The 18,282-nt window shown below is 37.0% G+C and overlaps 1 protein-coding gene across 1 annotated transcript in view; it reads left to right on the forward strand.

Annotated features, from left to right (window-relative positions):
• Window positions 1-9,039, forward strand: part of APPBP2 (amyloid beta precursor protein binding protein 2) — a 67,436-nt gene extending 58,397 nt beyond the window's left edge. The window contains exons 9-13 of the mRNA XM_059907621.1: window positions 110-234; window positions 2,891-2,976; window positions 4,636-4,826; window positions 6,077-6,242; window positions 8,445-9,039. Of these exons, the coding sequence (XP_059763604.1) occupies window positions 110-234; window positions 2,891-2,976; window positions 4,636-4,826; window positions 6,077-6,242; window positions 8,445-8,698 (822 nt within the window). The 3' untranslated portion in view covers window positions 8,699-9,039. The remainder of the gene's footprint in view (window positions 1-109; window positions 235-2,890; window positions 2,977-4,635; window positions 4,827-6,076; window positions 6,243-8,444) is intronic.
• Window positions 9,040-18,282: the final 9,243 nt, after the last annotated feature.

Genomic DNA, 18,282 nt, shown 5'->3' on the forward strand with positions numbered 1-18,282 from the left:
GGGATTGAGTATATAGAATATATATTTAAATTACTAGGATGCTTAATTTAACTGGGTAGTGTCTTTTAAGGATTCACAGTATTACCAGTTATTCTCATGACTCTTTCAGGCAGCCCTTGACATTCGGCAGTCAGTGTTTGGTGGCAAAAATATCCATGTAGCAACAGCTCATGAAGACTTGGCTTATTCTTCTTATGTTCACCAGTATAGCTCTGGGAAATTTGACAATGCACTGTAAGTTCCACTTTCCTTTTCAGTGAGGGATGTGTTGCTATATTTTGTTTTGTTTTTTCCTAATACAATACTTTTCAGTGTATCTTATGGATTAAATTTGTCCTCCTGGAACTTTAACAAGATACCTGAAATGTTCTTGAAGTCATTTAAAATCATATCAATTTATAAGCCATTTGTTTAGATCTTATGTGGTTTAATGTTGAGACATATATCTCCATATAGAATATGACTTATTTTTTAAGTGTCTCCTTCAGTAATTTTTCTTTGACTAATACAGTAGTATCTGGTTAAATGACAGACTTAACATAAAAACTTGCTCATAACATGCAGAAGTACTGAATAATGTAACAATCATCTTTTTAAATGCATAACTGAGCTTGTAAGAGAGAAAAGAAATCCCCAAGGGCCAGTAATGGACTAAAATCCAAAAAGGGTAGGCATGAACTACAGTATGAGTGTTCTGGGGTGGAAAGGCTTAGAAGGCTTAGAAGTTTCTGTAACCTTGGTTGAACAGCAATCCTGGGTTTAAGAGACAAGGCATTTAGCCCATAGGAAGCTGTGGCTTAGAAGTGAAACCCTCACATGAAGCCAAGATCAAGGCTACACCCTTGGAGAAAGAGTAGACTAGGGAAAAAAACTGCCCACTGGCAAGAGAGGTGACATGGAAATTTCTCCAACTTAAGTTGGGCCCTCAGTTGAAAAAAAAAGGAGCCTCATAGGGGAATTTATAATTTATAGATGTCTACGTTGTGTTTGGGCATCATGCATGCAGGAACCCCCAAACTGAGGAAAACATTAAGAAGTACTTTGGGACTGCTAGTTCTCCTGGGATGCTTTTCAGGAGAAAATGCAAAACTCTTGGAAATAATTAACCTTCCGTCCAAGCCATACAGACTTCCCATAGATCTAGCTGTACCTGAGATGAACTCATCATAAAAAATATTTAAATAAGGGAACATTTCCCCCATGGGTTAGTCAGCAGACATAATTATCAAGATTAGAACACTAAAAGTATCAGTTAACAGAACTTTATGGCTGATACTATAAAGTAAGGTTTCTTAAATGTTTAAAGATATAAAATGGGATGACAAACTATGGCCTGAAGGCAAAATAAAGGTTTATTGGAACATAGCAATGCTCATGCACTCATGTATTGTCTATGGTTCCTTTTATGCTATAACAGCAGAGTTGAGTAGTTGGGACAGAGTGTAGCCACATAATCTGAGATATTTACTATATGGCCCTTTACAGAAAAAAATGTGCTGATGCTGATATAAAAGAAGGAATCAGTAATATTTTGGAGGGAAAATGAAGAAAAAAAGGCAGATTTAAAAATAAAACAACTGAGGGAACTATACTCAGTATTTTGTAATAACCTATAAGGGAAAAAGAATCTGAAAAAAAATAGGTATATATGTATGTATAACTGAATCACTTGGCCATACACCTGAAACTAACACAACATTGTAAATCAACTATACTTCAATTAAAAAAATAAAAATAAAACAACTGATACATGCTACAACATGAATGAACCTTTAAAACGTTGTGCTAAGTGAAAGCAGCCAGTTAGAAAGGACCACATATTGTATAATTTCATTTATATGAAATATCTAGATACAGGCGAACATGTAGAAACAGAAAGTAAGTTGGTGGTTGCCTAGGGCTGGTGGAGTTGGAGGAAAACGAATTGACTCCTAAAGAGCACAAGGTTTCTTTCTGAGGTCATGAAAATATTCTGAAATTAATTGTGATGGGTACATAACTCTGTAATATACTAAAAACCTTCAATTGTGCACTTTAAATGGGTGAATTGTGTTGGTATGAATTATCTTAATAAGCACTTTTATTATAAAAATACATTATAATAGCTGGAATTGGAAAATAGTCATTGACATTAAAACTCAGTAGACAAGTTAAACAGCAGATTAGACACAACTAAAGAGACAGTGAATTGGAAGATAGATCTGAGAAAATTAATGATTACCTGGAAGATGGGAATAGAAGGCGTGGAGTTGTTTGAGAGGAACTGACAGATAAAATAGACAAACAGCTTGCCTTCTGTTTGACGAGATGGGCCATGAACAAATAACCAAACATGTCAGGTGAGAATACATGCTATGAAGAAGAATAAAGTAAGCTAAGAGTTTAAAGAATGATGGTAGATTTTTTAGGGTCTTTTGTATAGGCTGGTCTGGAAAGAGTTCAGTGAGGGTAAGCCATGTGGATATTCAGGGGACAGCCATTACAGAGAGAAGGTAAAGCGAGTGCAGGAGTCATAGGTGAGCACGTGCTTTACATGTTCAGAAAACTGCAGTTCCTGTGTGCCTGGAAGGAAAAGAGGGGATTGTTTCTGAGAATGGTAGGAGATGAGGTCAGAGAGGTAGCCCAGTGAAAGATCATATTATATTGAGCCTTATAGGCTGTGATAGCAACTTCACAGTTGATTCTGAGGGAGATGGGAATCCACTGGATGTTTAAAAGTTCAGTCTACAAAAGATTGGAACTTTAAAACAAACAAAAAACTGGTCCTTTTCCACAGATAGTTTTAGAAATTCTCTCAGTATTATATTATAAATTGTGATTTTTTAAAATGCTTAAATTATTTGTAACTTAAAAGAAAAGAAATGCCAGAGTATATCTATCTGTATTGCAGATTTCATGCAGAAAGAGCTATTGGTATCATTACCCACATCCTACCTGAAGATCATCTTCTTTTGGCTTCTTCAAAGAGGGTGAAAGGTACCCTTTGTAGTCTAGTCTCCTATATATATATATATATATTTTTTTTTTTTTTTTTTTAAGATTTCTTTTTCTGTCAATTATAATAGATGTCTACTCTCTGATACTTTAAAATCGATGGTATATGGTATAAAATACGGGTATTTGTTTATTTCCTCAGGATTAGACTGCATATTACTAAAATAGCCAATTCACTGATTTAAAGTATTTGCCTAGAACTCTAAGAATTTACAGTGGTTCATAACGAAAGGTTGTTCACTTCTCTCATATAACATTGTTAATAGGCCAGAATACATTTCTTTTGCCTCTTTCTTTACCTTTTCCTACCTTCTTTCCTCTCTTTCCTTTCACTCATTCATTCATTCATTCATTCCTTTCTTTTGTGGAGAGGATGGAAGAATCACAAATTATTACTGTGCAGTGACATGGGTAGGAAACTGAAGATGGGTTTTTCTCATACCTTCAGTTTTATCATGCAAGCTTCTGAAACTCAGTTTCATATCAGGTTACCCTTAATGTTGTAAGGCTCTTACCACATACCACTTTCTTCTTTTCTCATTAACTCTTCTGCAAATCACTACCAAGGCTTTCATTTTGCCAACATGATTGGGTCACCCATGTGGTAATTCCATGCATATTGGATAACTTTTACCTTAATTCTGGAACTGGGTTTTACCTCCCCTCTAGGTTTGCATTTTTAAAGTCATGCATGTAATACATGATTAATGTCAAAAATTAAAAGTTAGAAAAGAGAAAAAATTAAGTTACCTGAAATCTCATCAATCCAGAATCAACATTTTGGTGAATATTTTTTTAGACTTTTCTTTCTTCAAATGCTGAAATGAGTGAATAGTTTTTTTTTGTTCTATAATCTGCTTTGTTCAATTAATATATTATCAACATTTTCCCATTTCAGTACATGTAGGTATATATCTTTTTTTCTAATGTTCTTAACCTCACCTGTCTTATTGGACCTTTAAATTGTTTTTTAACCTTTTGTTCTTTAAAAATGCTACAGTGAACTAAATCTCTTTTTACTTTTGTGCACATGGACAATTTTCCTAGAAATAAAATTGCCTGGTAAAAGAATATGTGTTTTTAAGACTTTAAATGGAATTTGAGGGTCTTGAATGGGACTTTAAAGTTACCTTCTTGCCTGGTTTGATTGGTCAAGTGAGTTAGGAGGAAACCAGTTCTTTTAGTTGTATTTGGTTAAAGGTTATATAATTTACAAAGTGTGGTTTCAAAATTTTCAACAGTGCTTAGGTACTCCTTGACAACTTTAAAAAATTTGCCTCTTTGTTCTTATCTTCCTTGTATTTGCTTAAACAACAAATTCACATCAGCAAAGCATAACAGGTCTGGTAAAATAGAGAGTAATTCTGCAAAATAATTTGTTGTATACCACTGTTTTTCTTAAATTTGAAATTCATTATACTGTGCATAATAGAATGACCCCAAAAGTGTATTTTTTCATTAAAATGGAATACTTTCATCTTCACCAGTTCTGTGGTATGGGATACGGTTTATGGTTCTAAACCATAAGCATATATAAGTATATACAACTAACATTTGTAAAATTTAGTTTTAAATTTTATGTTCTGATTAGCTTTGATACATGGTTTGGAAATGCACTAATTTTATTGCCTTCTTATTCAGCACTTATTTTAGAGGAGATTGCAATTGACTGTCATAATAAAGAAACTGAACAGAGGTTGCTTCAAGAAGCTCATGATTTGCACCTGTCTTCACTCCAGCTAGCTAAAAAAGCTTTTGGGGAATTTAATGTACAGACTGCAAAACACTATGGAAACCTTGGAAGACTTTATCAGTCAATGAGAAAATTTAAGGTTAGAAGCACGTTTTACTATATTTTTCTCTCTCTAAATAATCTTAGGTAATAAAGTATAATCTTAATAAATAAATCTTAAATAATGCTGCTTTAGTAATCTTAAATAATAAGGTATACATTTATTATACTCCTACATTATTTCACATAAGAATTGAGAAAATGGCTAGTATAAAACGACAGGGGCTTCCCTGGTGGCGCAGTGGTTAAGAATCCACCTGCCAATGCAGGGGACACGGGTTCAAGCCCTGGTCCAGGAAGATCCCACATGCTGCGGAGCAACTAAGCCCGTGTGCCACAACTACTGAGGCCTGCGCGCCTAGAGCCCGTGCTCCGCAACAAGAGCAGCCACTGCAATGAGAAGCCCGCGCACTGCAACAAAGTAGCCCCTGCTCGCCGCAACTAGAGAAAGCCCACGCGCAGCAACGAAGACCCACTGCAGCCAAAAATCATAAATAAATAAATAAAAATTTTTAAAAAGACAGTCAAAATATAAATAAAATTCAAAAATACAGACCCTAGAAAAATAAATATATCAAACCATAAAGACTAAAACAGTTATCATAATTAGACTTAAAACATAGCTCTTAGCTAGTAATTTAAGTACAGCTCTTAGCAGAATTCCTGACACATAGTAGGTATGCAAGAAATATAAGATATTGCAAGTGTTATTAATTGTAGTGATAAAAATTTACTGAATTTAGTTCCCTTTTAGAATTTTGGGTCACAATAAGGAAGGGATGAGAGTTGCTGCTTAAGACATTCATTTTTATCTAAAAATCAGTTTACACATTCCTCAATTAACCTGAGTTTGGTTTGTTGGAATAAAAATTGTCAAAACTCCAAAAAATAAAATAAAGTGTACTTCTATGTAAAATAACATGCTATAGTATAGAGTTTCTTAAGGTTCAATTAAATTTTGGAGTGTATTAACTGAAAGAAGAAATTTTCATTTTAGAATATTTTGATGTTAATTTCTTCTAACAATTTTTTATTACAAGGACAGGTTTTCTTTTGTCATTTTGGTATAGGACACTATTACTTTCATCAGCTTATGTGCATAGCTTCCCCAAACCAGTAAGGCTTCCCGTAGGCAACTTTTGGAAGAATATAGCGTGTTCTCTGATCAGATTACCTTATGCCATCCATAAGACGTCTTTGGTGTTTAGAAGAATCTTACTCATGGGGTAAGAATTGTTGACATAAGAAAAAGTATAATCTAATGGTTAATACAGCTTAATTATTTTTCAGGAAGCAGAAGAAATGCACATCAAAGCAATTCAGATTAAAGAGCAACTTCTTGGTCAAGAAGATTATGAAGTAGCCCTTTCAGTGGGACATCTGGCTTCTTTATATAATTATGACATGAATCAGTATGAAAATGCTGAGAAACTTTATTTGCGATCTATAGCAATTGGTATGTTACTTTAAAATTTTCTTAGTCAGTTGATTAGAGATCAACATGTCTTATATGTTGTATAGGGAAGTGTTATTATTAAGACTTAAATGAGTTTAGAGCTGCTAAGGATATCCAGGGACCACTCAAAAATCATCTGAAACATTTTGCTAAAGATTATTTATTGATGTTGAAGCCACTAGTAAGAAATATGACAGTAGAGCGTCAAGTAAAGGCAAAAGTAGTTATTTTTAAATATTTGTGTAAACACTACCCCCAGCCCATCCTCTCCCTTCTTCTGATTTTAACATAGACCCAGTGTACCTGTTTTTTAACTTGATATAAATGAAATCATACAATGTATATTTTTATATGCCTGGTTTCTTTTGGTGACCATCAATTGTGAGATACATCTGTGTTGTTCATATCACTGTTCCTTGTTAATTTCCAGTGCCGTGTAATATTGTATTGGATTAGTATATCATTATTTAATCCATTCTACTATTAATGGATATTTGGAACATTTGAATTGTTTTCAGTTCAGCCCTATTACAAAATAAGATACTGTGGTCATCATCTGAATGTTGTGCCTGTTAAAACTCTTCCCCATTTTTATATTGACTTGTCTGTCATTTTCCTATTGGTTAATAGAAGTTCTTTATATACTTTGGATGTATCTGTTGGTTAAATGTGTTGCAGATAACTCTCACTGTACTGCTTCTTCCTCCCTCCCTCCCTCCCTTTCTTTTTTGATTGGTTGTACTGGGTCTTAGTTGTGGTGTGCAAACTCTGTCTTTTAAAATTTTTTTTTAATTTTTATTTATTTATTTATTTTTGGCTGCATTGGGTCTTTGTTGCTGCGTGCGGGCTTTCTCTAGTTGCGGCAAGTGGGGGCTACTCTTCGTTGCGGTGCACGGGCTTCTCATCGAGGTGGCTTCTCTCGTTGCAGAGCATGGGCTGTAGGCGCATGGGCTTCAGTAGTTGTGGCTCGCGGGCTCTAGAGCGCAGGCTCAGTAGTTCTGCATGGGCTAAGTTGCTCCGCGGCACGTGGGATCTTCCCGGACCAGGGCTCGAACCCGTGTCCCCTGCATTGGCAGGCGGATTCTTAACCACTGCACCACCAGGGAAGTCCGTGTGCGAACTCTTGGTTGCAGCATGCATGTGGTATATAGTTCCCTAACCAGGGATCAAACCCGGGCCCCCTGCTTTGGGAGCGTGGAGTCTTACCCACTGCGCCATCAGGAAAGTCCCTACTTCTTATTTCTTAATGGTGCCTTTCAAAGAACAGAAGTTCTTAGATTTTAATGTAATCAAATATTGCTCTTTTCTTTTATGGTTAACACTTTTTATATTCTGTTTAGGAAATCTTTTCCTACCCCAAAGTCATGAAGATATTCTTTTGGAAGATTATCTTCTGGAAACTTTATTTTACCATTCACATTTAGATCCACAGTCCTGAAATTGATTTTTGTTTATAGTGTAAGGTAGTGATCAAATCCCCCCACCCCCCGCCTTTTTTTTCCTCTGTATGGATATACAGTTGACCAGGACCATTTTTTCAAAAGACTGTCCTTTCCCCTCTGCTGTGCTACCTTTGCCAATAAATCATATATCCATGTATGTGAGATTGCTCATTATCCGTAATGTATTACCTTGCTCAATCCTGGAAGTCCCATATTTTCTGTGTGTCTTTTTGCACAAATGTTCAGATACATAAATATTTTATTTTCCCTTTTATACATAAAAGGTGACAAACTCTTGGTACTTTTTTGTACTTTGCTTTTTTTTTTAACTTAACAGTATACCCTATAAATGACTCCGTGTCAGTTCATAAAGAGCTGGGAGCTCCCTCCTCTGTTTATAGCTGCATAGTATGCCTTGAATGGATGTTCCATAGTTGAGTGGATGTTCCATAGTTGATTGAAACAAATCTTCATTTGTTTCTAATATTTCGCACTTATAAACAATGCTGTAATAAATAGCCTTGTGCATATGTATTTTTCTACTGTTGAAGGTGCTGCCATTCTTTAGATCTCTTTTAAGTCTTAGAGGTAGATTATGGGTAGGACTATGTTGGTGAATGCTGATAAAAGAATTGAATCTATTCCTTTTAAGGGAATAAAACGAAGCCACCTTATTTTAAAGAACTGAGCTTGTGTTGTGGAAACTACTTGTTATTTCATTATTTATTTGAGTTTTCTTTCTTTTTCTGTTTACTTTCAGGGAAGAAACTTTTTGGTGAAGGCTACAGTGGACTAGAATATGATTACCGAGGTCTCATTAAACTTTACAACTCCGTTGGAAATTACGAGAAAGTGTTTGAATATCACAATGTTCTGTCTAACTGGAACCGGTTGCGAGATCGGCAGTATTCAGTGACCGATGCTCTTGAAGATGTCAACACCAGCCCCCAGTCCACTGAAGAAGTGGTGCAGTCCTTCCTGATTTCTCAGAATGTTGAGGGACCGAGCTGCTGAGGGAGGACCTCAGTTAACTAATTTACCTTTTCCCAGATTCCAGGGAATTCATACTGTGAAATCAAAACCATGTTGTTTTTTGGGGCTGGAATTTGCATTGAAACACTGGTCCAGTCCATTGACCCTATTTGGGTGATCCCTATCTTGCAGAGTGTCTGTAGGAATAAGCATATATTCAGTTATATTCAGCATGTACCGCATGTATAAGTAATCTGGCCCATATTTTCAACCTAGTAGAACAAACAACAGGAATTTTTTTTTCTTTTTAAAAAATAATTCATTTTGCAGAAAGCCTGAAAGAAAAAAAGAACCCCTAAATAAAACTATTTAAGAGTTTAAAAGAGTTGCATTCTTATTATGTAAGGATGATTTTAACAACTTTTTAACATATAATTCTTCCTTGAGGAGGTATTCAATACTGTATTGTAAAGAAATTTTATGGGGAAAATCTTTATATGCAGTATAGAAAAGTTAACACAAATACTAATAGAAGAGGGACATCCAGACTTAGGTTTGGCTACCTTACCCAGAGAAGTGGATACAACCACTCCAGAGCTCTATTACAAGGGAAGGACTGTCAGATTCATCTGAACTGGACCAGTGTTGATCTGTAAGTAACAGGAAAGCTGATAAACCAGCAGTTTTAACTCTTTGGTTGTTTTGGTTTTGTTGTGTTTTTTTGGGGTACAAAAATGCAAGATGCTCTCATAGCGTTTGCTAACAGGACCAGGAGGATCTGAAAAGGACCAGCCTAATGTAGAAAGGGGTTATTTGGACCAGAGGCTTTAGATTATTATTTTAGCCCCTGCCTATACTTTTATCAGTAGAATGATTTCATTTAGATGTATAATGAAAAGTGATCATGCAAATATTATATTCATGTAATAGACACCAAACTAGGGAAATTTGGCAATTTCAGTGGCATATTTTAGTCAAGGTACACAGATGGCAATGCCATAAGCAAGTCTATAAATATCTGCTGCAGCCATCTCCCTCATTTTAAATGTTACCCTAATAAGCAACACAGTTAGCAAGTATATTGGCTAAGAGTCATGAAATAGCTCATGTCCAGATGGGAATTATAGGTTACTGTGTGGTTTATGGGGATTAATGGAAAAATGAATTCCGAAAAACAGCAAGTCTTCTTAGAAATCCTTCATGTTTATGGTAAATAATAGTGCAACTAGGTCATTTTATTTGAAATTCAAGAGTCAAGTGGAAAGATTCCCCTAATGATATATCTATTTCACTAACTTGTCTTTCTGTTTATTGGGTTTTGATTTTTTTTTTAAGCCAGTCAGGTTATTTAATGTTGAGGTAATATTCAAATTTGAGAAGTTGTGACATGTAGCAATCCAAGAAACAAAAAAGGTCTTTTGCTGTTACCTCAGTTCTTATTATAGTGGCCTATTTGGTGCCTCTATAGTTAAGAATCAGGGTTTTCCCCCCTATTTTCAGGGGTTCATGACTTGGCTGTTAGAGATGTTGCTCCTGGCTAATGCTGGGAGTGGTCTGTGGGTGAGTGGATGTGTGCTGAATTTTGGTTTTCTTTTAACAGGCACGTTGGGGTGGGAGGGAGAAAATATCTAAACTGTCCACCACATTGACTACAGAAAAAGTAATTGGAGATTTCAGATAAATTTGATTTTAAACACTTTTTTGGACTTCCTAAATACAACCTTGTTTAAAACTTTTATTTGCCATCTTGTTAGTTATGAGCCAGTGTTTTTAAGTCCCCAAGTGGGCGATGACTAGGGGAGGTACCTAAAGATGAAGCAAGCCCAGACCTTAAGATTTATAGCTATGTGATTTTGAAACCTGGGTTTAATCCTCAAATTGAATTACTTTTAATTTTGAAAAGAGTACATTGGCACACCTGCACCTCCCCCTTCCAGTTTATTACAATCTAATGCCAAGAGGCACCTCTTTATTAATTACCAAATAGTCTGTGTGACCAAGGACTAACATTTTTAAGTTACTCAGCTCTATCCTCATGGGCCTATATATTTAATACCTCCAAAGATACTTTAAGGATAGGCTTTGTATACTTTTGTTGGTTATTTAGAGTCCTGTGGTATGTTTGTGGTATAGGAATGTCATGGTAAATTGTTTTTCAATAAATATTTTGAAACTTATGTTTTCATATGAAGTTTTTTTTTTTAATCTATATTTTTGGTTTTGTGCACATATAGCATTTCCTAGGATAAAATCAAGCAAATGACTTAAGGCCTCATCTTCTCTAATTCAGTTTGAACTCAACTTAGCTCACACTCAGTGATAAAACAACATGATATTTAGAAGCCTAGGTTCACAGGGTGATAATATTAAATGGCAGCCAGTTTTTCTTAAAAAAAAAAAAAGTCATTATTGGTAGTTCCCCCTTATTGCCACTGCTTTAATGTAGTTTTCTGTAAATCCATATACTTTGACTTAATGCAGACACTCTAGGTTGAGAAGAGAGATTGCCAGTTTCTGTTAGTGATGTAACTTAATGTGCTGTTGTTTCTGGTTTTAATGAAGAATAATACCCTAATTTTTAAGTGTGGGATTTATCCTTTCAGTAGGGATGTTTAGGATAAGTTAGGGAGGTAAATATCATCATGATTTTTGGGGTTAGAAAAAATCTCAAAAGAATAAAATTACCTCACAATAGCCAATTGCTTGAACAAACTTTTTATATATGGTGGGGTTGTATGTAAGAAATCCTAGACCAACTTAAAAGATTTTTTGGAAGTTCAGCAAAGTAATATTAAATAAGGGGCCTTTGGTCTCATCCTTTCCTGGCTTTCAGTGTTTCTCTCTTACCCAGTTTTTTTCCTAAAGTTTGGTGCTACTCAAGTTGGGTGCATCAGGGAGCCCTGTAACATTCGTGAGCCACACAGGTGGTCGGTCACTCCAGCGTTCAGTTTAGGAGAGCGGGTTGGGTTTTTTAGACCATAATTTTTATGGGTCCCCAAAGCTGACTTTGCCCAACGCATTAGGACCCTTATTATCATCAAATTTCTGTCTCTGTTCAGCAAAAAATGAACTCATTATTGCTTTGGGGTAATCCCCACACAGGTGTTGCTTTCACTTGTGAAAATGAAAGATTTGACAAAGACCTTTGTTCTTAGCCTGTTAGAGAAGGGTTCATAATATTGTGGAAACTAGGTCCAGTGGCTGCAATCATAAATAACGAGAGTGCCATTTGGCGGCTTATAGTGCAGACAGAATGCTGAACAGTAAACACATGCCTAGAACATGATTGAAGCTTTTGGCCATACTCTACAGATTGAAAGAATGGTTTGCTGAGTAGCAGGTAGAGGCTTTCACCGCTATCCAAAAGTAGAGCGTTCCCATGAAACCTCTTTAAGCCAAAAACAGGTGAACAGCAGAGAGGCAGTTACCTTAGGACATGTCTTGCTAATGGATGCACAAAATAAATTGAGATAAAGCACAGAAACTCGCACAGTTGTGGCTTGAAGCTGAGATACTGAGCGTAGTTCTAGGGGAGGAGCTTGGCAGTGCCACTCTTGGTCAGGGTGCCACTGCCTCTGTAACAGCTGTCTGCAAAACAAGCACTGAATGCTATTTTTGCTTTTCACCTTTTTTCGTAAAAGTGAAGATCCTTTTGGATTTTTTTCGGTTAGCGAAAACAGGTGCTAATGGAGGTCTTTCATAAAAGCAAAGTAGCATAAAGTGAACTTTCAGAACGCAGAGGATACCTGTATTAACTGCTACTCAGTTTTGTTGTTTTTTTTCCCCTGAATTTGTAGCCTTGCTGCTTCCAAACTGTTCTTTTTCTGGATGGCAAAGTTACTACTGGAAAAATACTTATTTATAAGTAAAAACGTCTTTAAGAGTTTTATTTTTGCTTTAAGAATTAACATGTATATTTCACCTCTTGGCTTTGGAGGACCTCAGTTCTTGCTAGAAAATTCCTTTTTTTATCTGACATTTGAATTAATCTCCAGCTTGAACACTAGTAGTTGTATTGTCCACAAATCTCAGGAATGTTTTAGGCAGAAAACTGGTTTTACCCTGTTGGTGATCTGAAGGAGTGTGCTTTGACATTTTTAAAAATAATGCTATTCTTTAATTACAGTCCTAGGCATCTATAGCATGAGTGGCCTTAGTGAGTTTTTTGAAGTGCACATTTTTTTTCAAAAGTAAAATTTAAGATTAAAAATATATGCTATATATAGGTATCTAGAAACCTTGGTTTGTGGTGCACAAGTGTTGGATCACTAAATAACTTTGCAGGTACCATTTGTGTAACATTACTCATTTCTGTAGATTTCTTTTATGGGAAGATATGTTGCCATGGTAACTAAAACTTTTCAATTTAGTTCCACTTTTATGATGTGAATGAATGCTATGTTTTATTAAATATTACCAGGTCAGTACTATTTTTATACTTTACTAAGCAACAGGGGATTTTAGTTTAATAGACTCAAAAATCTCTTAATGAAACAATTAAAAGCAAATCATTATCAATTCTCTACATGAAAATCCCCACTAATAGTGCCACAGTAATTTCTATAGAAATATCTAAGGTCATTGATAGATTTTTTAAAGGCAATTAATTCTTCATTGTGTCAGAATGACCTTTCGTGTCATCCTTATCACAAACTTGTAGTGCCCACCATTATTTGTAACCATTAAACCATACTAAGTATGTTTGTAACCAGCATTGTGATATATTCTGTACTTGTATTGCTAAAAATGAATTATTGACTTAATAAATATAGTGTTCCTGCATTCATAGTGTATCTGTTTCCAATTTAGTTGTGCTCACTTTTGGTTGGGACTTGGGATTGTTGAAACATCACAGACTTTTTATTAGAGAACAGTGTGAGAGAAACTGTCGGAACTAGAACAACAGTGTTCTTGTTCAACAAAAGTGAGATGTGTGGCAGAGAAGACACATGGTAACAGCATCTGGAGATGGTGCTCGTGAAAGTACTTTGGAAAAGATAAGCACTGCATTAATGCAGGGGACTTTCTGGTCTTTACAGAATTAATTACACCACTCTTTTCCCTAGTCTTCGAACTCTAAAAGGCTGAGAATGGGTGATGAGACCTGGTGAAGTTCTGCTGGTGACAATGGAGAAAACCCTGGGTGTGGGTTAGGGTTCAAGCCCTGCCTCTCAACAGTAGGAATTTGAGATATGTCATTATAAGCCTCTTTGTGTTTTATTTCCTCATATGAATGGCAGGGTCACATTAGGTCTTTTTAAAAATCCACCATGAAGCAGCATGAATCTGAAGCACTCAAAACAGTTAGTTACAGGAAATGAAACGAGATTTTAAAAGATTACAAAGAAAATTGATCAACATTTAGACAAAATCCCACCTGCAGTTGGAATAGTCAGCACTGACTTCATCACCTGCCACCTTTGGTGATAATGAATTTTTTTTTTTTTTTTGTCTGCACTGTGCGGCTTGCGGGATCTTAGTTCCCCAACCAGGGATTGAACCCAGGCCCTCCACAGTGAAAGCATGGAGTCCTAACCGCTGGACCACCAGGGAATTCCCTGGTGATACTGAATTTAAATTTTTTTTCCTTTTACATCTCCATGACTTTGAACATGCTATTTCCTCTGTTGTATGGAATGCCATTTCTTGCATAAAATCTCCTTCATCAAGCTGAAAGGACAAGGGAAGCTTTCCCTTAAAGCTTGAGTTGCCACTTCTTGTTACTTATGCAGCATTTTATTTAAAGCTTTGTTAAAGCCATTGTCATGATCATATGTACACCCACGTTCATAGCAGCATTATTCGCAATAGCCAAAAGGTGGAAGTAACCCAAATGTCCATCAATGGATGAACGGATAAAAAATGGATAAAAATGTGGTACATACATACAATGGAATATTCTTCAGCCTTAAACAGGAAGGAAATTCTGATGCATGCTACAACATGGATGAACTTTGAGGGCATTATGCTGACTGATATAAGCCAGTCACAAAAGGGAGAGGAGAGCAAGTAAATACTGGATGGTTCCACTTACATGAGCTATCTAGGGGAATCAGAAAGTAGAAGAGTGGTTGTCAAGGCTGTGGGGGAGGAAAATGGGGAGAGGCTGCTTAATGGGTGTAGAGTTTCAGTTTTGCAAGATGACAGTTCTAGAGATCAGTTGCACAACAATGAATATAATTAACACTACTGTGCACTTAAAAATAGTTAAGATGGTAAGTTTTATGAGTTACCACAATTTTTAAAAATTTCTGGACAACTGCATAAAACAGTTAAGCCAGACATGATACATAAAGTGTGAAAAGAATGTGATCACTTCCAGACAGTACCTTATTTTTTTTTAAAGGAGGGTTTTTTAATATATAAATTTATTTATTTATGGCTGCATTGGGTCTTCGTTGCGGTGCGCGGGCTTCTCATTGCGGTGGCTTCTCTTGTTGCAGAGCACGGGCTCTAGGCGCACGGGCTTCAGTAGCTGTGGCTCGCGGGCTCTGGAGCGCAGGCTCAGTAGTTGTGGCGCAGGGGCTTAGTTGCTCCGCGGCATGTGGGATCTTCCTGGACGAGGGCTCCAACTCGTGTCCCCTGCATTGGCAGGCGGAGTCTTAACCACTGCACCACAGGGAAGTCCTGGATTATTTTAAATCAAATCCAAGAATCATATTGTTTTGTCTACAAATATTTTACTGTTTATCTTTAAAATATAAAGACTTTAAAAATATATAACTCCAGGGACTTCCCTGGTGGTCCAGTGGTTAAGACTCCGTGCTTCCACTGTAGTGGGCAGAGGTTCAAACTGTGGTCGGGGAACGAAGATCCCTCATGCCACACAGCGTGACCAAAAAAAATTAAAAACCTTAAAAAAAAAAAAAAATATATATATATATATATAAAACTCCAAAATACTATTACCGCACTTAAGAAATATTAACTTATCCTTTTATATCATCAAATTTGTCAGCCCATGTTCTATTTCCCTGAATGTTTCAGAAACGTTTTTGTAGAACTGGTTTGTTCTAATCAGGGTGCAAACATGGTCCTCTTTTGTCCTTTGGTCGTAGTTCTTCAATCTCTTTTAATTTTTAGATTTCCTCTTCCTCTTTTTTTCCCCCCTTTGAAGTTTATATATTAAAGTAACTGGTTTGTTTGTCCTTTGAATTTTCACATAGTCAAGAGTTTGCTGATTCTGTCCCCATGGTATCACTTAATGTGCTCCTCAGTCCCTTGTATTTCCTATGAGCTGGTAATAGAGCTAGAAATCTGATCAGATTCAGTTTCAAATTTTTTGCAAACATACTGCTTAGCTGGAGGCCCATAATGTCTGGTTACAGTATTTTGCTTTATGATGTCAAGATTAATTTGGGAATTCAGATGTTGTCTTCTGTTTAACTTGACTATTAAGTTTTTAATATCAATAATTATTTTTCATTTTAAAAATTTCATTTGGTTCTTTTTAGAATCTGTATACTCTTTTCCTATCATATCCTGTTTTGTTACTGTATATCTTTTTCTCCTTTTTCATTAAAACCCAACTCTACATGAACAGACAGATCAATAGACCAGAACAGAAAGTTCAGAAATAGACCCAAATAAGTCAGGAACTTAATATATGATAAGGGTGACATTTCAAAACAGTGTAGAAAAGGTGGATTTTTCCCTTACATCCTATAAATACATTCCCACATGTGCAAGGATAACCATTTAGCCACCTGAAAAATATATATATTGGAATCCTATTACACAACTTAAATCAAAATAAATTTCAGATAGACCAAAGATTAAATGTAAAAACTGAAACCCTAGTGCTAGAAGAAGGAAAGATAGAATTTTAAGTATTCTCTGAGTGAGGAAGACCTTTCGAAGTCGTAAAGAAGCCATAAAAGAAAAGACTGATAATTTAACTATATAAAAATAGGAAATGTCTGCCTGCACAAAGGAAAAAAATCGTAAAGTCAAAACCCAGGAGCACTGGATGTGGAGTCAGGAGACCTGGAAAGCCCATCTCTCAGTTCAGCTGTGGCAGCCCCTAAGCCCCTCTTTTCTTCTCTGTAATGGGGTGGAATCTCCCTCACAAGTTTGACATGAAGGTCCGAGGAGAATGGATGCAAAGCACTTTGCCATCTCTCCTGAGTCATAGCATTTGCCGCAGTGTTATTACGAAGAGGAGACGGCCAGGAGACTCTGGTAGCCTGGGGTGGGCGTGGGTCGGGTAGCGGTCAATCATTACATCTGTGGTCAGGAGACTCTTCTGTTTGAGACTTTAGGGAAAGTATCCATTATTCACTAGGAGAGGAGCCATCATGTTCCTCAGGGTGAGCCTATCCACAGGCAGCTTAGGTCAAGGTGTGGTTTGGGGTTTCCACCAAGGCTCCCCACCCCCAAATAACCTCCCCCACCCCCTATTTCTGGTGTCCCCAAGTCCACCTTAGAGATACTGTTACTAAGAAGATACAGCCGATCCTAGGAGGTCATACACTGGGTCTTGTGTGTTACTGACATTTTGTGGGAAGTGAGCGTGTTGGCTGAGGGCAGGTGGAGCATGTGCCCTTGGTGTGTGGGATGTGTGCTGGCCTGGGGTCATCAGGTCTGAATTCTAGTCCCACTTCTGGCATTGACTTCCTTCTCAACCTTGGAGAAGTAACCTTTCCTCTTGGGCCTCTTTTAACCGCTCTGAACCAGGTGGTGTTTGGGCGAAAGGTTTATTTTGGTTCATTTTTTCATTAAATCATTCATTCATCAAATGTGTTAAGTGCCTGCTACATGCTGGGTACTATTGTAATTGCTTGGGAAAGAACATCCCAGACAGCGGAAACGGCCAGTGAAAAAGCCCTCAGGCAGGAGTATGCTTGACAGGTATGAGAAAAGCAAGGATGAGGGCAGAGAGGCAACAGAATGGACAGGGATAGATCATCGAGGGCCTTGCAGGCCCTCGCAAAGACTGGCTTTTAACCTGTATGAGGGAAAAAGCTTTTGGAAGGTTTTGCTTGTTTGTTTGTTTTAATACATTATTTTCAGAGAAGTTTTAGGTTCACAGAAAAATTGAGCAGGAGGTACAGAGATTTCCTGTATACTGCCATCCCCACACGTGCACAGCCTTTCCCATTACCCACATCCCCCATCAGGGGGTAGATTGATTACAACTGATGAACCTGCATTGCTACAACATAATCATCCAGCATCCATAGTTTACATTAGGGTTCACTCTTGGTGTTGCACATTCTATGGGTCTGGACAAATGTATAATGGCATGTATCCACTATTCTAGAATCATATAGGGTATTTTCACTGCCCTAAAAAGCCTCTGTGCTGTTGGAGGGTTTTGAGCAGAGCAATGTCATGTGATCTGCCTTTTTAGAATTCTGAGATCCTACTGAATTTGAGGAAGGAGTTAAGAGGCCGCCAAAACCAAGCCTCACCTGTTGCCCATTTTGCTTTCAGGCCTCCTGATTGTCCTCAAGTCTGGTAGGAAGCTCCCCCATTTCCTCCTGGTCTCCATCTCTTTCCACGGGAAGAAAAAGGCTGTAGAGTTCCATAGTTCCTCTAGGTGGCAGTGCTGCCTCGCACACAGGGTTCACCTTCTTATTCAGATCCATTCCCCAAACAGCTAGCCCTTTTCCTGGGACTTGTCC

Source organism: Balaenoptera ricei, chromosome 20 (genome assembly GCF_028023285.1).
Source record: "Balaenoptera ricei isolate mBalRic1 chromosome 20, mBalRic1.hap2, whole genome shotgun sequence".
In the NCBI taxonomy this organism is placed as follows: Eukaryota; Metazoa; Chordata; class Mammalia; order Artiodactyla; family Balaenopteridae; genus Balaenoptera; species Balaenoptera ricei.